The 23,440-nt window shown below is 34.7% G+C and overlaps 4 protein-coding genes across 5 annotated transcripts; 2 read left to right on the top strand and 2 right to left on the bottom strand.

The window, feature by feature from the left end:
* Window positions 1-5,262: 5,262 nt before the first annotated feature.
* On the bottom strand, window positions 5,263-5,967 carry LOC127905430 (uncharacterized). Its single transcript, XM_052453636.1, has 2 exons — window positions 5,730-5,967; window positions 5,263-5,654 (listed from the first exon to the last, which is right to left on the bottom strand). Exons 1-2 carry the CDS (start codon window positions 5,965-5,967, stop codon window positions 5,263-5,265), a joined length of 630 nt encoding a protein of 209 aa, XP_052309596.1.
* Window positions 5,968-7,905: 1,938 nt separating this feature from the next.
* LOC7454911 (soluble inorganic pyrophosphatase 4) lies at window positions 7,906-12,134 on the top strand. Of its 2 annotated transcripts, none has more exons than XM_024602585.2 (9): window positions 7,906-8,136; window positions 8,777-9,031; window positions 9,156-9,184; window positions 10,260-10,325; window positions 10,402-10,509; window positions 10,785-10,850; window positions 10,948-11,068; window positions 11,239-11,320; window positions 11,761-12,134. In XM_024602585.2, exons 2-9 carry the CDS (start codon window positions 8,896-8,898, stop codon window positions 11,801-11,803), a joined length of 651 nt encoding a protein of 216 aa, XP_024458353.1. In that variant the 5' UTR covers window positions 7,906-8,136; window positions 8,777-8,895; the 3' UTR covers window positions 11,804-12,134. The 2 variants fall into 2 exon arrangements, with proteins under 2 accessions (XP_024458353.1, XP_002309043.1); XM_002309007.4 differs by having other exon boundaries at window positions 7,907-8,136; window positions 8,887-9,031.
* A 4,187-nt stretch (window positions 12,135-16,321) lies between these two features.
* LOC7487244 (uncharacterized) lies at window positions 16,322-18,936 on the top strand. The gene is made up of 2 exons (XM_002309006.4): window positions 16,322-17,018; window positions 18,665-18,936. The coding sequence occupies exons 1-2, from the start codon at window positions 16,420-16,422 to the stop codon at window positions 18,672-18,674; spliced, it is 609 nt and encodes a 202-aa protein (XP_002309042.2). The 5' UTR covers window positions 16,322-16,419; the 3' UTR covers window positions 18,675-18,936.
* A 1,383-nt stretch (window positions 18,937-20,319) lies between these two features.
* Window positions 20,320-21,474, bottom strand: LOC18099970 (histone H2A). Its single transcript, XM_006381120.3, has 2 exons — window positions 21,070-21,474; window positions 20,320-20,799 (listed from the first exon to the last, which is right to left on the bottom strand). The coding sequence occupies exons 1-2, from the start codon at window positions 21,277-21,279 to the stop codon at window positions 20,560-20,562; spliced, it is 450 nt and encodes a 149-aa protein (XP_006381182.1). The 5' UTR covers window positions 21,280-21,474; the 3' UTR covers window positions 20,320-20,559.
* Between the last annotated feature and the right edge of the window lie 1,966 nt (window positions 21,475-23,440).

Here is a 23,440-nt window from a genome sequence, read left to right as displayed (position 1 = left end):
AACTTGTTGAAACATAGTTAATGGCTCTACAGAAACGAAAAAAAAGGGGAAAAAAAAGGGGACTAAGGCCCTTCTACTGTCCAAATTGCAGATTTGATACACATGCACATTCATACCTTAAAAACTAAAGGAAATCTGCAGATTCGAGCAAGCTTTATATCATGTATTACAAGAGAAAAAAAAGAGCATACAAAGGTGCTTGGACCTGATCTTGCAAAGCTAATTCTCTTTGAATGAACAGGAATTGTAAAGAAAAAATTATGTAATTGCCTTTGCCTGTCAAGGTCACTCTGCCACTCTGCTCCCTGTCTCTCTCATTTTTTCTCCTGTTCTTGTCCGGTGTTCTCCTTTCAGTTCCTATTGATGCTCCTTTTATAGGCAAGAAATACCCCTCTTCAGGAAACAAATCACAGACTTTACGAGGGTTGATTCTTAGAAATCAACTTAATTGCTGACCACCAATGCCGCTTGGTTTGTGGAGAGCGAATCCTGCACCAGAATGAAACGGTCTGGCTAGCTGACTGAGGAGGCATGTTTGAATGGTTTTGAGAATCAAACCCTGATCTTTTGTGCCAAAAACTATAAGTGACTTATAATAGGATCTTTAATGGAAAATGCTATATTAAAAAGCTAAGTTGATAAAATAATTTTTTAAATAGTATAAATATAATTTTTATTTATTTATATGCATTTCAATAGTAAAAAACTATTTAGAAGAGCAAATTATATTTTAATATATTTTATATTAGATTAATTTTGATATAATTATACAACGTTGGTCAACGGATATAAAACAAATAAAAAAACATTAGCCACCAAAAAAATATTTACTTTCATTTACTTTTGTCTTTTCTATTTAGAAATGACACTTTCTATTTTGAATAGTCATTTTAGCTATTCATTTCACTAATCAATTAAAATATTTAAAATCAAATATAAAAGCTAAAAGTACAATTTTATCATGAAAAGTTGTAGTTTTTTCCCTTTTCTTTTTTTCATAAATCTGCGACGAATAAGAATGAAACGGCGTCATTTCCTTTTGATCTTCATCAGCATGTTCTTTTCTTTTCGAGTAAAACGCACCGTTTCATTCATCACAATGAAATAAAAATGCCCAAACCATCCAGGGATTTGGGTCTGCAAATTATGTCTCGATTAACCAGGAGTGTCTTTTCTTCATCACCGTAGGAACCCAAATAAAACATAGTACATTGTTTGTCAATCTCTTCACATGCAGAGGTTGTTGACTTTGTTGCAAGTAGGAATAACTAAGATTACTGTAACACCATCAACCAGTGCGATCTCAAAATAAAAATAAAAATAAATCATAAAATAACAAACAGAGCAATCCTTTCAAATTCATTTTGTAACCAAATAAAAAGAATTGTTGTTATTTAAAGCTAATTTTATTTATTAAATACAATATTATTTTGGAGAGAATATATAAAAAGCCTCAGAGTTGATCAAAGTTAATTGCTAAATCATCATAAATTGAAAATTTTTCAAATTTTTTATAGAAGTAATAGGTTGGTACAATCGAAGCAATCCTGCACCCCGAAAGAAATAAAAAATTAAATTAAATTAAATTAAATTGTGCGTTTATTTTATCGAGATTAAAAAAAAATTAAAATATTTTTATTTGGAGATACATCAAAATAATATTATTTTTAACAAAACTGATAAATATTAGGAAATATAAGAAAGAAAAGATTGAATTGTATTATTGATCTTCGAATGACTTTGGCTATTTAAATAGTCTTACATAACAAACTGAACAAGAAATATGCAACCCACGTTTAACAACCCCTAGAAACATGGTAAGACTAAATCAATTAAATAACAACACCCTTAACAATAGGGATTTATTAGACTAAGCAGGAACAAACCAAATCAACATTGTCTCCTTTAAACTGAATGCCATAAGCATCAGTTTATATCATTTTGAGAATAAACGCCTAATGATGCTCGCAGCTTCAAGAAAGCATCTAGCTTGAGTGGATTTGTCATTATATCAGCTAATTAATCTTGTGTGTTGCAGTAAACTAATTCCACAGTACCAGCCTTAGTAAGCTCTCGAAGAAAATGAAAACGCACGTCGATATGCTTACTACGACCATGCATTACTGGATTTTTTGAAAGATTGATTGCGGAACTACTATCACAATGAATAATAGTTGTTTTGTCTTGATTCAGTCCCAGCTTTTCCAGTACCCTTTTCAACCATACTGTTTGGCAAGCACACAAGGCTGCATCAATAAATTCAGCCTCAGTGGTAGATAGACTTACTACTAGTTGTTTATTTGATAGCCAAGATATTGTTCCTGAACTCAATAAAAATACATAGCCTGAAGTGCTTTTCCTATCTCCCAAATCTCCAGCATAATCACTATCTGTGAAGGCAACAAGTTCATTGTTTCCTCCCTTCTTATAAAAAATTCCAAAATCAAGTGTTCCTTTCAAATATCTCAGCACCCGTTTTGCCATCTGCAAATGAAACTCAGTTGGATTCTCCATATATCTACTTATAAGACTGACTACGAACATCATGTCTGAACGTGTAGCAGTGAGATATATAAGACTACCCACCATTTGTTTAAAGTGAGTCTTGTCTACTTTAACTCCACCTTCATCCTTCACTAGCTTACAACCTGGAACAATAGGATTATGAACTGAATTGCTTCTATCCATTTCAAATCGTTGCAACACTTCTGACGCATACTTCTTCTGATTAATAAACACACCAGTGGATTTCTGCAATACTTCAAGACCCAGAGAATACCTTATTTTGCCAAGATCAGTCATGTCAAACTCATGCTTCATGGAATCTTTAAATTTAGAGACCATTAATTCATCATTGCCAGTATAAATCAGATCATCAACATACAAACTGATAATCAAAACGTTACCTTCTTTTCCTGTCTTGATGAACAAAGTACGCTCATAGTCACATTTTTCAAAACCTTCTTTCATGAAATAAGCTTTTATCCGACTGTACCAAGCACGTGGTAGCTTGCTTAAGCCCATAAAGTGTCATTTTTAATTTATAAACCTTGTGTTCATGTCCTTTTTGCACATAACCACAAGGTTGTTTCACAAAAACTTCTTCATTTAACTCACCGTAGAGAAACGCAGACTTTACATCCAGCTGATAGATAACCCATCCTCTTTGAGCGGCAAGAGCCACCACCAACCGAATGGTTTATGTACGTGCTACAAGTGCAAATAATTCTGTATAATCGACCCCATACTGCTGAGAATATCCCTTCATTACAAGCCTCGCTTTGTACTTGTCTACTGCTCCATGTTTATTAAATTTGGTTTTATTAACCCACTTCACGCCAACTTTCTTTCCCCCTACAGGTAACTCCATTAATTCCCACGTACCATTTTGTTTTATGGCTTCCATTTCCACATCCATAGCTGTCCTCCATTTCTCATTTTGTACAGTATCTTTAAAACGAATTGGATCAGCTGCTGCAAACATTGCTAGTTGAGTTTCAGTGTCATCTTCAGAGAGTCCTTCTCCTGTTTCATAGTCACGCATCTAAACTGATGGTCTTCTATTCCTCCATTCATGCAAGCTAGGCAAACCTGCAGCCAAAAATTCAGAAGAAAGATTTGCTTCTGCTTCTGCTGTATTTACATCATGATCAGATTCATGGCTTTCGTTCGTTTCTGCTTCTTCTACAACTTCTGCTATAGTTGCATCATGATCAGAGCCACTATGGTCGTCATTGTCTGCTTTAACAACTGCATGCTCCTCTTCACCCTATTCCAAATTGCACCTGATTGTTTCATTATACTGCTTGTCCCAATCCCAACCCTTGTCTTCTTCAAACACAACATCCCTACTGACTATGATCTTTTGTGATGCAGAATCATAAAGTCGGTAAGCTTTTGACTCCTCACTTACACCTAGTAAAACACAAGCCATGCTTTTATCATCTAGTTTTGTTCTTTTACTGCCAGGCACATGAACATGAGAGATACAGCCGAAAACTTTGAAATACACAACAGAAGGTTTGATGCCACTCCAAGCTTCTTCTGGAGTCTGATTTCTGACGGCCAATGTTGGACTTCGATTGAGGACATGCACTGTCCAATTAACTACTTCAGGCCATAAAGTTTTCAGAATTTTCTTTTCAGAAAGCATACTATGTACCATATTCATTATGGTTCTGTTCTTGCTTTCGGCGACTCTGTTTTGTTGAGGCGTGTAGGCAGTTGTCAACTGGCGTTGTATACCATTTACATCACAAAAGGTATTGAATTCTTGTGATGTAAACTCTCATCCTCTATCAGTACGTAGGCCTCTAATGAATGTGTTTGTCTCTTTTTCAACATGAACTTTGAATCTCTTAAAAGCATTAAAGGTTTCTGATTTTTCTACCAAAAAGAAAACCCATGTTTTTCTACCAAAGTCATCTGTAAAGGTGAGCAAATACCATTTCTGGCTATTGGAGATTGGCTTGATCGGTCCACAAATATCAGCATGTATGAGCTGAAGAATTTGGGAAGCTCTCCAGGTGCTCTTCTTTGGAAATGAATCTCTTTGTTGCTTTCCTACTAGACAGTCCTTGCATAGCCTGGAAGGAGACGTGAATGAAGGTAAACCATTCACCATTTGCTTCTGTTGAAGAGTTTTCAAACCTGTAAAACCCAAGTGTCCATATCTGCAATGCCAAAGTTGCACCATATCTTCAGTGATGGTGTTGAAACAAACGATTTTTAAAGGATAAGATGCAGCATGCAGTACAAACATCCGATTTGCTGACATCTTTGTATCCATGATCAAACCTTTTTCATGATGAAACACCTTACACTTCCATGTTGAAATAGAATATCAAGCCTCTTTTCTTGTAATTGCCCAATGCTCAGCAAATTGTTCTTCAGTTCTGGTACAAAAAATACACTTGTGAAAATCTGTGTTATGCCATTAACCTGCAGCCTGACATTACCCTTTCCCATTACAGTCATGCTTGCATTGTTGTCTAGTTTCACTGAATCTCTGAATTTTTCATTCAAGTCTGAAAAATATTCTTTCTTTCCACACATATGATTGCTGCATCCGGAGTCAAGGAACCACAAATCCTCGATGCTGACATTGTTCATTTCCACATATGCCATTAACAACATTTCTTCTTGAGTTTCTGCATAATTGGCCTCCTTTTCCTTGCTTGGACATTCCCATTGAAAATGTCCAAGTTTGTGACAATGGTAGCATTCCACTATATTTTTGCTGAAGTGTTGTCTGCTTCTTCTCTATCCCCTGCCTCTAGAACTGCCACGACCACGACCTCTTCCTCCGGATTGATCGCCGTGAGTGATCTGCAAGGCATGTTCTTCTTCAACATGGGTACTCATACGCTGTTCATGGACAAACAGGCTGCTTTGTAACTCATCAATGGTTAAGGTGTCTATATCCCTTGACTTCTCAATGGAACATACAACATAATCAAATTTATGAGTCAGAGATCGCAAAATCTTTTCAACAACAACAATATCTCCTTTGTTTTCACCGTTGGCCTTCATTTTATTTGCAATGGTAAGCGTCCTAGCAAAGTACTCATTCACCGATTCTCCTGCCTTCATGTGGAGAATTTCAAATTCCTTCCGAAGTGCTTGTAACAGTGCAAGCTTGACTCTGGTCGTTCCTTGAAATTTTTGTTTCATGGAATCTTATATGTTCTTTGTTGTATCCTTGTTAAGAATCATTTCCAGGATTGAACGATCTAATGCTTGAAATAGATAGTTCTTGGCCTTCAAGTCTTTTAGCGTCTGATCTTCAATGTGCTTTCTCTGAGCATCTGTGAGAATAACACCTTCTGTTGCTGCAGGAATTCCATTTTCTATTAAACCCCAATATTCCTTTGAACGCAAGAAGTTTTCAATGAGCATTGCCCAATGATCATAATGTCCATCAAAACGTGGAACTGCTGGTTGCACAAATGAACTTTCTGTCGTCATACTTGAAGACTGCTGCTTCACACTTTAATCAGGCCCCGTTAAGGTGCTCTAATACCAAATGATAAATACTAGGAAATATTAGAAAGAGAAGACTGAATTGTATTATTGATCTTCGAATGACTTTGGCTATTTAAATAGCCTTATATAACAAACTGAACAAGAAATATACAACCCACGTTTAACAACCCCTAGAAACATGGTAAGACTAAATCAATTAAATAACAACACACTTTACAGTAGGGATTTATTAGACTAAGCAGTATCAAACCAAATCAACAAAAATATCTAAAAGAAATTAATTTAAAATATAAAAATAAACGAGTTGGACGGATATCTTCACAAGTGGAAACATCACCTAAATTAGAAAGGAAAGGCTCAATGAGACAAAAGTGCCCTTCCAACAGCACATGACAAGAGGAGGATGTGACCGTGTCAATTGACATCGGAATTTAAGAATTGAACAAATCAGAGGAGGCGGCGGCTGGCCTTGAACAATCCTCCTTGATTTCTAGAACTGAATGGTCAGCTCTTGTCTTGGTCAAAAGCAAACTAATCAAATCCCAAATCGTATCAATTAGTAAAGAAGAACTTAGATTCTCCCTGCAACACTCCAACTATTCTTTCCCCTCGCTCCCTGCCTAGCAGTTCGAGCAAGTATTCAGAAGGTGAAGCTGTTGCTGCTCTTGCCGTATAAAAACCATAAAAAAAATTAGCAAAAAAAGCATGAGATTTGCAGGCCAACCAGCCTTGGAGTAATGGATACGCCTTCCCGCGGCGATCCCGGGCAGCGTGATAGGAACTGTAGGGTAGAATAACTGGTACGCTGTCTGTCACTGGTTTCTACTCTTGCTTCCACGCAACTCCCTCACCTTTCCTTCCCCTGTTAAATGATTTTCATGCTATGAGAAGGAAGGAACCTTCTACTCGAAACTCTTCGATCCATAATTCCGAAATGCGTAACAAAAATAAAAAGAAACAAGAAAAAAAATAATACGATACAAAATTATAAAAATAATAATTAAAAAATCAAAAAAATCAAAAACTTTTTTTTTTTACCACGAAAACAAATAAACTCGTGGAATGGAATACCATGGTGGTGGTATGAGATCTGGTTTCTGTTAGGACAAGTAAGAATTACAAACGACACCCTGCACGATATTCTCATGCCATGTCTAACAATTTCTGATTAAGATTTCTCAACACGTGTACGGTGTACCTGTGTTAAATTAATAATACAAACGACCGAGCGAGGACACCTTAACGTCCAGTTGAATGTTGAACAAACAGCACCGCAGGACCGTTAGGAACTCCGTCAACGTCTTTCGTCGGTCCCCAAAAAAAAAAACCAGATGCCCAATAACTACTCAACACGTAATAAACCGGCACAGCTGGCGACCATCCGATATGAGATATTCGAATATACGTGGATTCCATGAGCTGAAACGAACTGTAACTACAGGTAAGTCCCTGTTTTTAGTGATAATTTTATTTAAGTCCCCATGCAACAAGATTAAGACACTTTCCGTTAAATCCATCATATTTTAATCAATCGTATCCCCGTGAACATCAATTAGTGACAGGATTCTATTTTCATTGTTCTTCCTTCTTGCACAATCCATCCCTAAGCACTCCTTGCCAGCAAAGAACTGAATGTTATTTCTTGTGCAGTGATATTTTCTTAAAATTAATTGAATACATGCCATGTCCATTAGAATTTAGTTTTAATAGCAGAGAATAATATTGATATATTATTTTAGTTAATTTTTTTCTAAACAGCTTGTGTATTTGATGGGCAGTGATTGAGGGAAGCGTGTGACAATAGTAGGATGGTATTGCTTAATTCTGAAGTTTATAGACTCAATGGAAAGTATCATTATACTTGGAGGACTTGCGTTTCCTTTAATTAGTTGATTCTGCTTTTAGGGCCTTTAAAATAGGGAAAAAGGAAAGAGAGCGGGAAGAGAACGCGTATTAACATTCATTTGTCTACCCGAGCGCTTTCTATAATAAGCAGAGAATTTATTGCCTTTATTGTTACTCATCTCATCTCCTCTCCTCTCCAAATATTCTTTCTTTCTTCTGAGAGCAGATAGATCTGCGCGTTGTTCGTTTCTGAGAAGAGCTTATTATAACCATACCGCCACTCGGACTCCCTGGCTAGTATTCCAGGTATGAATCCAGTTCGGATTTAAGTGATTTATCTTTTCTGCTAATGGATCTGATTGTTGTAGAGTATTATCTTGGGTGGAGAAAAATATCTTCGTTTTTATAGCCAGCTATGTAGATCATTCGATTTTATGCTTGTTGATTCTATGCTGTTTTTATGTTTTCATTTGATTTTCGAATCTTGATGTTTTCCTCAAAATATTCGAGTCTCAAAGCATTTTTAGCCTGACCATGCATACAATCTTCCCGTGCCTTTTGTTTTTCTTTTTCGAAAACGTTAAAAAACCGACAAAATGCTGTTAAGACTTTTGAAAACCAAAACAAGGCTGTTTTGTGATGGTCGTTGTCGGTTGGAAAATGATACCAGGCGGTTGATGTTTGTCCGGTGTGTTAGTTCAGTTTCGAAAGTTAAATGAGTTTCTGTTTGCATTTAAAAGGTTTAATAATGTCATTTATGAAGACTTCAGTTACCAAGTTGTTCGAAACTTTGCTAGCTTTATTTTATTTAAGCATCATATCGTATAAGGAAACTTATGGGAGATTGGAAAATCAGGTGATTACTGCTAATATGTTATCTGTTTGTCCTGGTCCATGTTCAATGCTGTTATTTTAGATGCACTCTTAATTTGAGAATCTACAACAGATTATCGATGCCCTGCAAAATGAGCGGTTAAGTAGATTGTAGATCGCATCTGCATTCTGAGTGTACACCGAATGCAGCAGTGTCTAAACTATTGATGTCTGTGTTCCCAGATTATAGACATGGCTCCTCCTATTGAGACTCCCAGTAAACTTCCTATCTCTCGCCATTCCTCACACCCACCTCTTAATGAAAGGATACTTTCATCAATGAATAGGAGATCTGTTGCTGCACATCCTTGGCATGATCTGGAGATTGGTATGCAATGTCAATATAAGTGATGCAGAATTAATTAATACTTGATTAACGATTATTCCTGCTGTTGTTGGTAGAATAACATGCTATATTTTTGTGTGTTTTTTTTTGGGACAAATCAATTCAGGACCTGAAGCTCCAAAGATATTCAACTGTGTAAGGATATTGAACCTCTCTACCACCATTTTATTTCGTAGTGTTTCTCGGATACTTGTGTGAAGAGAGCATGCTGTCATGGATTAATATCATAAAATACCAACAAATACGTCAATCTTATTACTTTGTATTGACAAGAGTCGTAAAGAGTAGGAATACTCGTGCTGCTATATTAGGCACTGATGTACCAGAAATCTTTTCTTCCATTAATCTTTTTCTAAGTTGTTTGGAGTAGATGCAATTGAATTATAGTGGCAGGATTCAGTTGAATTTAAACACGCTGCCCTTAACTGAAAAAGAGATGAGATCTCTATATATTTAAGTCAGAGTAGTGTTATCCTTGAAAACTTTTCTTCCCTGTTTAACCAAACACCCCATCATTGCCTTCCCCTTTATTCCCTGATGGGATCCACGTGACTTTCCTCTTCCAAAAATGGACACCGTAGCCAACAACCTCTAGAGTTGCTCATCATCGTAAAGATAAAACCTACTGTAGCGAGCATACTCAGAGTTAACCATGAATCCTTCAAAACCGATTCAAATAAACTACGAAAAAATGAAGAAAAAAAACCACCAAAATACATCTCCTCTGTTATCTCTAAAATCACCATTTTTTGCCCTTACATACACCCCCGTCTTTTTACAGTTCAAAGAACCTTTGCATTGTTAGTCGCATCACATCAGTCTGTTGGTAACCAAAAAAATGATGTAACCACAGAATCAAAATAGATAATTGAGAAGTACAGGAACCCAACTGTCCTATCTATTTAGTCTTTCTAAAAAAAGGAGTCGAATTCAAGTCAATGAAATTTTATACTTTCTTGGCTTTCCAATAGCCTGCATATTCATGAGATCCAACTAAGCAACTTGGTAGTTTATATACCATAAAATTACTTGTTTTCCTATTTGGTATCTGCTTTGAGAGTTTAACTTGAATATATGGTTTCTGTATCGACACCAAATATATAAGTGAGAAGACATGAGAACTTTGACTGACTGGTGGTAAACAAGCTGCAGTCCTTTAGACGTTCTTGCTTTGAGCAAGGTCCGCTGATGACATGGAGAATTTGTGCAGGTGGTTGAAATAGGGAAAGGGGGCAAGGTGAAATATGAACTTGACAAAAAAACTGGACTGATCAAGGTAATAACATGTTGTAATCTCCCTAATTGTGCCCTTCGTTAATATACACCAGGTTGCTAAATGGTTGTATTTGCAGGTTGACCGTGTGCTTTACTCTTCAGTTGTATATCCCCACAACTATGGTTTCATCCCCCGCACTCTTTGTGAGGACAATGATCCCATGGATGTCTTGATTATCATGCAGGCATGTTGTTTGATGCAACCTTTTCTTGCAAATATCCCTCATTTCTTTTGTGATTGTCTTGCATGTGTCTGCTTGTTTGCATGATTGCCTAGAATCTGATTGGTTCCATCTCATGGGCTTCTTTCTTTGAAGTTTTGAGGTTTGCCACAATTTAAAACCTCAAAAAGAGTTATTAATTTTTTTTATGCACACCATGACTTCAGCATGTGAGCATAGATACAGGACAACTTTTGAAATATTTTATCATCTGATAATAAATAAATTTATATATGCAGGAACCAGTTCTTTCAGGATGCTTTCTTCGCGCTAAAGCTATAGGACTGATGCCAATGATTGATCAGGTACATATCCCCAGTTGGAAAAATGTATTTTCTTTTTCCTTTTTACTGGACAAAAAGCTTTTTATTTAGTTATATTTGTTGACATTGACAAACTTAGGGTGAGAAAGATGACAAGATAATTGCGGTTTGTGCTGATGATCCTGAATACCGCCACTACAATGATATCAAGGAATTACCACCACATCGTTTAGCTGAGATCCGTCGCTTCTTTGAAGATTGTATCCTTTCAAGTATTTCTTAATTCTTTGCAACTCCCCATAGAAAAGATAAATCTTAGCAGGCGGAACAATGTGCAGCATCTCTAGAAGCATAGGTTCTAAGCTTACACTGATCCTTATTTTGAAGTAGTTGGAATAGATTGTTTTCTCTTCCTTAATGGCACTTTCAGACAAGAAAAATGAGAACAAGGAGGTTGCTGTTAATGACTTTCTGCCGGCCTCTGATGCCTATGAGGCAATCCAGCATTCAATGTAAGTGACAAGTCTCTTCGAGACTCTAATCCAAACTCACGCACCCTGATGAGAGAAGCAGCTGCCTTTGCCTTATTTTCTTTTGTTGATAAAGCTGCTTAGTCTATATCTAATCACTATGATGAAAATGTATGTTGATCCCAGAAGCAAGCATAAGACGTTAAAGTTCTTGTTGCTCATAGAGTTTTTGTATTGATGGATTGAAATCACTAAAGAACTAGCCTTTGAACATTTAACTTGTTGCCAAAACTAAGAACTTGGTTTAGTAACCGATAATTTCAGGATTAGGGTGTCTTAGAATAAGACACTTTGTTTAGCAGATTTAATTATTTCTCATCTCCTTTTGCATTTTTTCATTTCCTTGCATTCTTCATCTTGTCATTTGATTTTTTTTTGTGGATTGTGGTTTTATTCTCATGCTATTTTTCTGCTATGTGAAGGAATCTTTATGCGGACTACATAGTGGAGAGCCTCAGGCGATAGATGTTCCAGCACACAAAAATGACAGGCCGATGCTTGAAGATGTATACGATGACGACGATTATGTTAGGGTTGCATGCTTCACAGTTGTAATAAACAGCGAAGAAACAAGGAAAAGAAATTCTGGCGTTGGCTTGACTTCATAATGGTGCCTTATTTTTTTGCTGTTTTTTCTTTTTCTTTTTCTTTTTTCGTTTGCCATCATTTGTTAATTTGTATGTATTGATTTCACTTACTTTGAATTTATGATACTTTTTGTACGTGAGAAACGATAGTAATTATTTTTTCATATGATGAAAAAAATATAATACTATAAGCAATTACTTGGTGTTTATTAGCTATGTGGCACCCAATTTGTAATAGGCTGGATAAATTTTATTTTCAAACGCAAAACGTGCAAGTGTTTACAAAAAAAAAAAAAAAAAAGACATGGAAAATATTATAATCACAAGTTGGAAACTGGGTTTTGTTTATCAATGATTGACTTGACTTGTATATAAAAAAATTATTTGAGAATCATATATGATAATAAATGTAAAAAAAAATATCATTGACAATGACTAAGAATTAAATTAAAAAAATAAGAAATAGATTATTCACGCAACACCAATATTTCAGATTATTGTTAACTAGCTAACCTAAAGGTCGTGGGAAAAGTCGTGGAGCATATTATGCATTGGAACATGCACGGATGATTTTGTATTTCTCAAAAAATCTCATTCGCTTTAGTTTTTAGGGTAGTATAGTTTTTTTATATAATTCATTGGTAATTAAATTTATTGCGGAAAATTCAGCCTATAATACTCAATTTCTATTTGAAGTGATAAAACAAAAAAAACTTGTGTCTATAAGCTTTTTTATATTTTCATACTTTTAAATCACACTAAAATACCTCAAAAACCCTTCAAATAAAAAATAAATAAAACTAGTGTTATGAGGTTTTTTTGCATTTTTCATGCTATTTTCTTTATTATAAAGTTGGTTTAGGGGTAATTTCATAATTGATTAAATATAAAATATAATTTAAAAAGTGATTCGCGCGAGTGCAACACGTCTGTCAGCATGAGTAAAGTGTTCACGTCCTTTGAGAGAAGTGTATGATGCCTCCCAAAACCCAGAAACTCTCTATTGTCTTGTCGTTAAGAGCATCACATCATCCTCTTTCTATTAGGATAGGGAGTGGTGGTGTTAGAGTGGCAGTTTAATACCGATAATGTTTTTTTACTTTCTTCCTCTTTTCTCTCTCCTCTCGTCGCTTTGTTCTGCAATTTAGCCTTCAATTTCAATTTGTTTTATGTTATTTGTTTCAATTTGGTTCTCGTCCATTTGATTTTTTTATCATTTTGTTAAATTGATTTTTCTTTTCAATTTCACCATTCAATCAAAAAATTACAATTTTTCTCTAATTTATTTTTTATTTCAATTTTTATTCTCGTTATTCTTTTGTTAAATTGATTTTTATTTTTAATTTCACCCTTCAATAAAAAAAATCAGGTGTCCTCTAATTTATTTTTTATTTCCATGTTGATCTTTATTTTTTAAAATTTCAATTTTATCCTTCAACATTTGATTGGTTCAATTTCACTTTTCAATCAAGAAAATTTAGTTTTTCTCTAATTTGTTTTTTCAATGTTGATCCTCATTTTTTTAATTGTTGTTTTTTGTTTTGGATTCTTTTGTATAGTTTTTTTTATTTTATTCTTCAACATTTGATTGGTTCGGGTTTGAGATTCATGACTTTTCTAGGTGGGGTGCTTTTGGTCCAATGACTCGGGTTACAGGTTTAAGAAGTTAACATGGGTTGACATTATTTTTTTTGTTTTTATACTTATTTTCTTTTCCGATTTTATCATTCAGCATTGGTTTTTTTATATAAAAAATGGGTTTTGTATCTTCTTTGTTTTGTTTTATGGCTTATCTGGATCTCATGACCTGAATCGTTGATTTGATGGGTTAATTCAGGTTGGCTCAACTCTTTTTATGGGATTACATTTTTTAAATGAGTTTTAATCTTTTTTTAATATTATTTTTTATGAAAAAAACAACAGTCCCACCCCACGATGTAGACTTCTAGTATATCATACTACAAACTAAGAAACTTGGAGGCATACATAGTGAAGCATGTTTTTGTTTTTTTTCATTTCCTTTTTTTCTCAATTTCTTTCTCCTAATTTTTATACCAGTCATTTGGGTTGTTTTTAGATTGGTCAGTGACTAGATCATGTCGATACAAATTTCACATGTTTAATTTTAAATCCGAGTTAGGAAATGAGTCAAATCGAGAGTTTTTTTCCCTTTCAATTTTGTCTTCTTTATCCTTTGACCTTTTTTCACTGTTCATCTAAATTGCCTTTAGACAGGCTAAGTTAACTGGTCATATGAAAGTAAATCAAATATTTTTAATTTTAAACCTAAGTCTGGTATAAAATTGGGTCGGGAGGTTATTCTTTCAATTTCATCTTTTTTAAAAAATTTCTTCCTCAAACTTTTTAACAATCATCTAGATTATCTTTGGACCAGCCAAGTTTAGTGGGTTATGTCGGGCTAACTTCCATACATTTCAACTTTAAACCTATGTTAGGTAAGAAGTAGGATCGAGAGGTTTTAAGGTTGATCGGCTGGGTTAGGTTTGTTAACAATGTCAAATAGTTATCCACAACCTTAACTTTTTTTTATTATTTAAAAAAATTGATCTGACATGTAATGCAGCACGAGCCTATAAACTAGTCTTCTAAACTAAAAGAACTAGGGTAAAACCTGAGCTTTTTAATTGTTCATATGAATATTGAAAGTGTTGTCCCTCTTTTTTTCTTTTTTTAATTCTATCTTTCAATTTTATTTTTTTTTATTGGATCTTATTTGGTTTTTTTTTTTTCAATTTCAACCTTTCAATATTTCATTGAATTTGAATTGGTCTTGATAATTTGTTTTGCATTGATTTTTATAAGGTAATAGTAGTTTCAAACAAACGTCCTAATATTTGGTTGATACTTAATTTTATGAGTTTTTATTTTTGTTAGCATATCATCAAGTAAAAAATATTAAAAAAAAATTGTTAAATCCAGTGGAGTTTATGATCCGAATCACGAGTCTGGTGGCTTAAGTCGTAAAGCTTAGGTCGATCCAATGTATCTCTACCTCAATTTTTTTTAATATAAAAAAGATGTCATCTTTATTTTGTTTTTAAATCAAACCACACTTTTTACTAGTCTTATGGGTTATATTTGAACCCACCAAGTCGACTGGGTCACTTTGAAACAATTCTCACGTGAGTTAATTTTAAATTCATATTGGATAAAGAGTCAGGTTAAGATGATTCAAAGATGACCCATTAAGGTAGGGGGCCTTTTTTTACCGTTTTCATTTTTTAAATCCCATCTTCCATCATTTCTTTTTTTTTATTGAATCTTTTTAGTTTTTTTTTTTTCATCCTTCAACATTTGGTTAATCTTGAATTGGTCTTAATCATTTGTTTCAGTTTGTTTTCTATAAAATTATCACTGTCTTAAAAAAATGTCATAGTATTTGATCGGAGCTCAATTTTATAAATGTTTATTTTTGTTATAATATCATTAAGTAAAAAATAGTTTTTCAAAAAAATTTTGTTAAACTCAGTGGAGTCTATGATCTGGGTCGTAAATTAGGCAGGTTAAGCCCTGAAACTCAGGTCGATTCAATATATGGTTATCTCAATATTAAAAAAAACATCATATTGATTTTTTTAAAAGCAAACTATACTTTTTACTGATTATTCAAGTTGCTTTTGTACCTAGTATGTTAAATGGTAATGTCAAGACAACTTTCAACCTGTTAATTTTAAATTCGAGATAGATAATAAATCAGGTTGAAAGACTTTAAAATTAACCTGTTGAGTTTAATAATAATATCATATATTTCATTATAACATAAACATTTTAATGAGTTTAAAAAACAATTAGTTCAAGCTACAACATCCTGCAAGCTAGTAAACTAGCTATCCCCGATCCATACCCCTTTTCTCTCTTTTTTTTCATGAAAAAAACAACCATTTTTATCTATTTGGTCCTAAACCTCTTTACTTTTTAACTAATTATTAAGTCCTCAATGTATCTTATTTTTAATAATCAGTCCCTAATGTATTGGGTCCCCTACTAACACGGCTAGGAAATAAATGATAAGTTAAAATCTCAAATATCAAATACATAATGAGAAAACATCCAAAATATTTATTTTTTATTTATTCAAATCTCATATTGCAACCATTTATATAAAATGAATTAGAATTTTTTTAAATATTGAATAGAAATAAAATAAAAAATAAAATAAAATTCCTAAAAAGTTAAAAAAAATATTTATTTATTTTATCTCCTGCATCACCTATAAGATGGTAGACATGTTTGTTATGAGAAGGGGGGCTCTTGGATGTAAGGGAACTCAATAGATAAAAATTTAGTTTGGGAACCAAAATGAAAACAAAAACAAATATTGGGGACTAATTTTGAGATTATCAAAAAAGGAAAATTATAACGAAGCCCCTCCAAAATGAAACCCTCACTCTCTCCTTTCCTTCAACCCCAAAAACTAAAACCCTTCTATTATCTGATCTGTTTGATTTCAAAAAAAGCCAAAACACAAACACCATGAGCTCATTCACTAACTTCGACAATCTTTTACTCCAAACCCTAATGGGTCGCCTCCAAATCCATCCTCCTCCTCCTCCTCAATACCCTTTCCTTTCCCAATCCCTCGAAGACCTCCTTTTCAACGTTGATGACTCCTCAGATGAAGATGACGATGACACCAACAAAACCCAGCTCTCAAAAGAAGAGTCCAAGCTCGAGAAGGAAATCATTCGAGTCATCCTTTCAGGCAAGATCGATTCATTGAAACCCAACTCCGGTCAGGCAGTTACAATCGGCGAACACCACATCTGTGTTGGGTTTCACGAGGAACAAGGATCGGATTATCGGGTATGGGAGTGGCACGGACATATCATGCTTTTTGATGAAGAGGATGGGTATACCCCTGAGTACATATATGGGAATTACTTCGAGAGGCTTCTTGGTAAGACTGCCGCCTCCACCACCGCCACGCCCAAGCAGGAGCAGGAAGAGAACGAAGACGAGGAGGAGGGGGAGGAGGAGAAAATAGGGAATTTGGGGTTGAGAGAATTGATTGATGGTGGGGATTCTGGTGCTGCTAGGATTCTTCACAGGATCATCAGCGCGGGTTCTCCTAGGTTAGTGTATACATACCACTTCCTTAACTCATTTGTGTGTGTTTATCATTTGTGTCTCTGTAGTTTTCTAGTATTAGTTTCATCTCACTATAGAGATTTATAATGATGTGCATTTTTTTTCCTAGTCTGCTTTGATGTGGTTATTATTGTGCAGATTTACTATGCTGCATATCCTTCCAAAAAAAATGAGAATCACAATCATTTTTATTTTTTTGGCTAATCTGAATAAATCATTGGCACCATGCCACGCGTGTAGGAAAGTTTACCTTATTCCTCATGGAAGTACGAAGCATTTTGATTTTTGATAAAAAGTTATTGCAAGGATCGTATTTAGTCCTATAATAATGCAGACTAAGAAAGCATAATGTGCCAGAAAATGGGTGTAGGGATAAAAACAGCAGGTATGGTAGCTAGAAATGGTTGCCATGAAGAAATACAGGTTGGAATTGAAAGTGGTCTTCAGCTTGCCTCTCATAGAATGGTAATTCTGGAAATGATTTTTATGACTTGTGATCAAGTCATTGTGGAATCAAACCTAGAGCAGTTGTGGAAGGTTGGAGACATATCAGAAGGGAACCATGTGGTTGCTGCAGTGATGGTAGTGAAATTTTTATTATTCTTATCAGCAACAATAGTGTGTCTTTGGTAACTATTGGATGTCTAGTTACCATTTTTTTCTGCATTAGTGCTGGGAGGGAGTACCATATCCCTCAGCTTTTGGTTATTGTCAAGGTAAACACTTTCACAGAAGTACTTTTTGAATACGACCCTCCTGAAAGTTCTTTTATTGTTATTAGACCAAAGTTGTCCCTTTTTTTGGGTTCAATAAGTGAGAATCACTTGCGATTTGGGTTAGTTTAATATACCTGGTTAATGTATATTCATGATATGTGGACTATCCATTGAGGAGATCTATGATATGCACTGTCTCAAAGAATCTAGTGGTCAATAGAAATCAAATTGACCATTGGCAACATCTTTCAGTGATAGAGTGTCCAAGTGATAAGCTGAGCATAATTCAGGTAATTTTTCATTTTTATGTAGTTAGAGAGTCCTAGAAGTGATGGGCATAATTTAGATGATTTCTCTTTTTTATGTAGCTAGAGTTTTTGATCATGTAACTTTAAAGTTAAAGTGCCAAGATGTTTGCTCTCGTAGAGCTGGACTGTTTATCAGACGCCATAAACTTAATCAAAGTTTCAGCTTGACAAATATACTGATCTTGACGGAAGGGTATGTGTGCATCTGATTGATACATCACATGGTAAGTATACATCATTATTAGTCTTGACCAAGCATGTCCATAGGAAAGGCATTGAGGAAGTCTAGATAACTATCATTTCTGCCTCGCAACTGCCTGCCCCCTGAACCTTTGACACTGGTGCTTTTGTTCAGCAACTTGCCCTAGTTCAAATCTTGAACATGGTGAATGCAGAGGAACTTGCATAAAGATTCTTGAACAGTGCTGTTTTTTTTTTCCTGTAGTGTTTTTGTTATACGTGTTATATGTTGCTTTACTTCACATCTAGTGGGAATCTGATGAACCTTAGTTGCGTGCTGTTATACTATGTTTATTTAATGTCCACTAATCAATTTGCACTAATTTGTGGGTTTCTTTTTTGTTCTTTCCCTCCTGAAACTGACAGGTTCAATTGACTTCACGCTTTTGAAGTGCTTTCGGGTATTCAAGTGGAGGCTGCACCCAGTATTTCATTCTCATTGCTGCATGGAGATTTGAGCTTTGGCTGTCATTTTGCAGTCTGCTAATGGTGCAGTTCCAGAGATTCATCTTGTATCTGCCCTGGAATATATTTGAACTTCAAATATACTTTTGAGTTATATAGAAGAAGGCTTCATGTCGTATGACTTCATTTTGTTTGACTGGTTTTTTATTCAAGATGAGCTTAAATAGCTTAAATGTGGGCGTTTTTCTGTTCACTTAATATATAAATCTCTCTCACACACGCGCACAATTTGTGAAATCCATGTGGAGGTATCCATTATATAAATGCTTGGGTGGTTTTTGCCTGATTGAAACCGTCGTGTATTTGCCATGGTTAATTGTGCATAGGCCAGGAAAAAATTGAATGGTTTCGATTGGAGCGTTTCACCTCTCAATTGGTGGCTGTATGCCCATCATTAATCTACTGATCTTTTATTTTGACATGGTTGCCAGATTATGAGAAAGCAGATGATTATTAGTATAGTTGTAAATGCTACATTACGAATTATGGCTAAGATCCTCTCTATTTAGTATTTTCTACGAGAGGTCCCACAGAAATGAGATCGTAAGGCATTCCCCATCTCCCCCCTCGATTGGGATTAAGGGGGGTCTATGGCGTTCTGCTTAGCCCTCGAGTCTACATGAGCGTTTGGATTAATTAAATTTTTTTATTATTAAAAATTAATTTATTATATATATATATTTTGGATTTTTTTGATATTTTAAAAATGATTTTTAAAAAATAAAAAAATATTATTTTAATATATTTCAACATGAAAAATACTTGAAAAATAATTATAACAAGACTCTGAACAGGCCAAAAAAAAAAAAACATTGAGGATTTATTTTGGACTCTGTTTCTTTCAGTGGCATGGCTGATAGTAGAGGTCCCTGACTCTCTGGAATCAGTGGATTTGATGGTAGGAGGTAGATTGACTTGTTCGGCCGTTGTACCTCCTCTCCTCTATTTAGCCAACAAATCCAGATCATGTTTTATGGAGTTGGTGCTCCCCTCCCTTCATGTTGATATTTGAGTGCCCAGGTTATTACAGCTCCCTTCCCCTCCCCTCATGTTTTATAGAGTGTGTTTGCGGTCAAACATTATTTTTTTTTATATCGCATAATCAACCGCTAGAGGGAGCAGCACAGGAAAGACTAAAGAGATATTTAAACATCAAAACTCATCGAGCATCAATGTAAACAACAAAACCCTCTGGTTCTCCCACTTTGAAGATGTAAAACTCTTTCAAACGAAATTTGGGTGGCAATGACAGTTTAAAGTATTTGAAATTATACTAATGATGACAGTGTAAAATGTTTTTCAATTAAAAATATATTAAAATAAAACAAAAATTTCAAAATTTTTAAAAACAAGATTTGCATTTCCAAACACACCCGCCCTTGCCAATTTCCTTTGTGTGAGACATCCCCCCTTCTTACAAGTTCCCAACAAGCATTTAGTTTTCTTCCTTGTAATCTCGTAGCCAAAGCCCATTTTTAGCTTTAGCTGATGCGCACCTCCTCAGAACATGGCTGTGCAAACAAACAGCTGATTTGAACATGGGCAGATCTTAAACATTTAGAACACAACAATTGATTTCATTCATTCGAGGATGTTGTTGTACATGGCGGAGTAGAGGTAAAGAGCCAACTCCATGGATCTAAATAAATCCTAGAAAAGAAAAACACAAAGTAAAAGATTTACCTACAAGCAGGGCAAGCACATCAAAAGCAAATTACAGACATAGACGAGGAAGCAGATGTCGAAAGAAGGACTGCTAAAACTAAATACTCTATCACTAGTGGTGGGTAGAGTGGCTAAGCCTTCTTCGGGGACTTGGTGGCCTTGGAAGGTGACTTGGGTTCTTTGGCTGCCTTTTCGGTTTTCTTAGGCAAAAGAACAGGATTGATGTTAGGCAACACCCCGCCATGAGCTATGGTCACACCTGCAAGTAGCTTTCCAAGTTCTTCATCATTCCTCACAGCCAACAACACATGCCTTGGTATTATCCTGTTCTTCTTGTTATCCCTTGCTGCATTTCCAGCTAGCTCTAAAACCTAATTAATCCAAACACAAAGACGATCATGAAACCCAACCAAATCATCCACAAAACTTATAATAGTACTAATAATAACAACAAGAAACCAAAAGTAGGCACACAAAACAAATAAGCAATGTTAATTACACAAATTCCTTCTTTTTCTTCAACGACCCAAACCCAAATGTTCAATATCATCCCACCTCTTCTGGTTCCCAATTAACAGTTACTCCAGGCCTAGATACATATCTCTACTAATTTTAAGAAAATAAAAATAAAATTTTTATACCTCAGCAGCAAGATACTCAAGCACAGCGGCAAGGTAGACGGGAGCTCCGGATCCAACACGTTGAGAGTAACGGCCTTTCTTCAAGTATCGACCGATCCGACCAACAGGGAACTGAAGACCGGCTTTGGCGGAGCGGGACACCGGTTTCTTCTTTGGACCGCCTCCTTTCCTCCCTGCTGCTCCTTTCTTCACCTTTCCACCAGTCTCCATCACTACTACAACGACTACTTGCTAGAAGTCTCTCTCTCACAGGCACAGTAAACACAGACAATTAGAAACCTAGATTTGTGCGAGAGACATAGATGGGGTTGGGGGCAGATAAATACGGGGCCTGCCTGGTGAGAGAAAAATGGAGAGAACCTTTTGGTTTTCTGGATGGACGATTTCTTACTGTTGGATTGTTTTCCATCGACGGTTCATGAGTGAGTGCTACCGATCCGCGTATGTTGAAATGAACCAATTGGGTGAGGAGAGAGGTATGGATTTCAAAATGCTGAACGCCAAGAGAAGGGAGAAGTAATCCTTACTACTTGAAAATAATACATTATTACCACACAAATTATTCTAATTAAACCATCTTTCAATTACAATTTACATTAACAATTTAAACGAAAGCTAAAAGAATTCAGCTTTTCATCGTACACATACTCCAATTTTACTTTGAATTCATATTCTAAAATTATCATTTTATTCATGTGGCAATAGATTTTTTAAATAAGAATTGAGCCATTTATTGTTACCAAATTAAAAGAATATAACTGGATCTTTTTAATTTTCTTACACTGTGAAATTATTAAATTACCTTTAAAAATAAAAAATATTTACCATGGGTCACAAGACCTTTTTACTTTTCAACTTTTTTTTACAATAAAATAACTTAAATATCTTTCAAATTAAACTTTCTTGACTTTGCATTTAAAGGCATTCCCATCATTTTATTTTGGCTTTTTTATAATTTTCATATTGTTTTAAGGATAATTATGTTTTTTAAGAAATATAAAATATAATTTTAAAAAAATAGTTAGCTAGCGAGTGGGTAGCATATGCAATGTCGTCCAGTCTTCATAAGTTGTCTTTAAGGATGATGTTGGAACTTGGAAGTGTCTCGCCACCCCCTTTACGGTGATGCGGCACGTGCCGTCATCGAAGCAGCGATTAGGCTCCAATGGGGCATTTTCTTCTCTCCTTTTTTCTCTCTCCTCTTTTCAAAAAAACATGTTGGAATTTAAAAGAAGAAGAAGGAAGTATGCTCATTTATTGATTGAATCAAATTTAGTCCTTATTGTTTTGAATGCAATATATTTGGTTTTGGATCTTTCATTGAATTTCTTTTTTAATTTCATCATACATAAATTGATTTTTATATCAAGTTTGGTCATCATTCTTTTATTGTTGTTTGTTATTTTTTTATCATTTTCTTGATTGAAATTATTTTTCAATTCACCCCCCGCCATTTGATTTCATTTTATTTTTCTGTCAAATTTGGTCTTCGTTCTTTTCAATTCTATTTTATTGGTTTTGGATCCTTTTTTAGTTGAATTTATTTTGTCAATTTCATCCCTTATTATTTTCAATTTATTTTTACTTTTCAACTTTTTTTTACAGTAAAATAACTTAAATATCTTTCAAATTAAACTTTCTTGACTTTGCATTTAAAGGCATTCCCATCATTTTATTTTGGCTTTTTTATAATTCTCATATTGTTTTAAGGATAATTATGTTTTTTAAGAAATATAAAATATAATTTTAAAAAAATAGTTAGCTAGCGAGTGGGTAGCATATGCAATGTCGTCCAGTCTTCATAAGTTGTCTTTAAGGATGATGTTGGAACTTGGAAGTGTCTCGCCACCCCCTTTACGGTGATGCGGCACGTGTCGTCATCGAAGCAGCGATTAGGCTCCAATGGGGCATTTTCTTCTCCTCTTTTTTCTCTCTCCTCTCTTCAAAAAAACATGTTGGAATTTAAAAGAAGAAGAAGGAAGTATGCTCATTTATTGATTGAATCAAATTTAGTCCTTATTGTTTTGAATGCAATATATTTGGTTTTGGATCTTTCATTGAATTTTTTTTTTAATTTCTTCCTACATAAATTGATTTTTATATCAAGTTTGGTCATCATTCTTTTATTGTTGTTTGTTATTTTTTTATCATTTTCTTGATTGAAATTATTTTTCAATTCACCCCCCGCCATTTGATTTCATTTTATTTTTCTGTCAAATTTGGTCTTCGTTCTTTTCAATTCTATTTTATTGGTTTTGGATCCTTTTTTAGTTGAATTTATTTTTTCAATTTCATCCCTTATTATTTGATTGGTTTAGAAATCGACTTTGTTATTTTTTCGGGTTTGCTTTTTATAGTGTAATTTGGTCTC

This window comes from Populus trichocarpa, chromosome 6 (genome assembly GCF_000002775.5).
Source record: "Populus trichocarpa isolate Nisqually-1 chromosome 6, P.trichocarpa_v4.1, whole genome shotgun sequence".
In the NCBI taxonomy this organism is placed as follows: Eukaryota; Viridiplantae; Streptophyta; class Magnoliopsida; order Malpighiales; family Salicaceae; genus Populus; species Populus trichocarpa.
This window is presented reverse-complemented; position numbering and strand designations above follow the sequence as displayed.

Coding starts and splice junctions, on each gene's coding strand:
- LOC127905430 (XM_052453636.1), bottom strand. CDS start 5,967: ATGACGACAGAAAGTTCATTTGTGCAACCAGCAGTTCCACGTTTTGAT. Junction 5,655..5,729: donor TCTATTTCAAGCATTAGATC/GTTCAATCCTGG, acceptor AAAAATTTCAAG/GAACGACCAGAGTCAAGCTT.
- LOC7454911 (XM_024602585.2), top strand. CDS start 8,896: ATGGCTCCTCCTATTGAGACTCCCAGTAAACTTCCTATCTCTCGCCAT. Junction 10,326..10,401: donor AAAAAACTGGACTGATCAAG/GTAATAACATGT, acceptor TTGTATTTGCAG/GTTGACCGTGTGCTTTACTC. Junction 10,851..10,947: donor TGATGCCAATGATTGATCAG/GTACATATCCCC, acceptor TGACAAACTTAG/GGTGAGAAAGATGACAAGAT.
- LOC7487244 (XM_002309006.4), top strand. CDS start 16,420: ATGAGCTCATTCACTAACTTCGACAATCTTTTACTCCAAACCCTAATG.
- LOC18099970 (XM_006381120.3), bottom strand. CDS start 21,279: ATGGAGACTGGTGGAAAGGTGAAGAAAGGAGCAGCAGGGAGGAAAGGA. Junction 20,800..21,069: donor TTGAGTATCTTGCTGCTGAG/GTATAAAAATTT, acceptor TGGATTAATTAG/GTTTTAGAGCTAGCTGGAAA.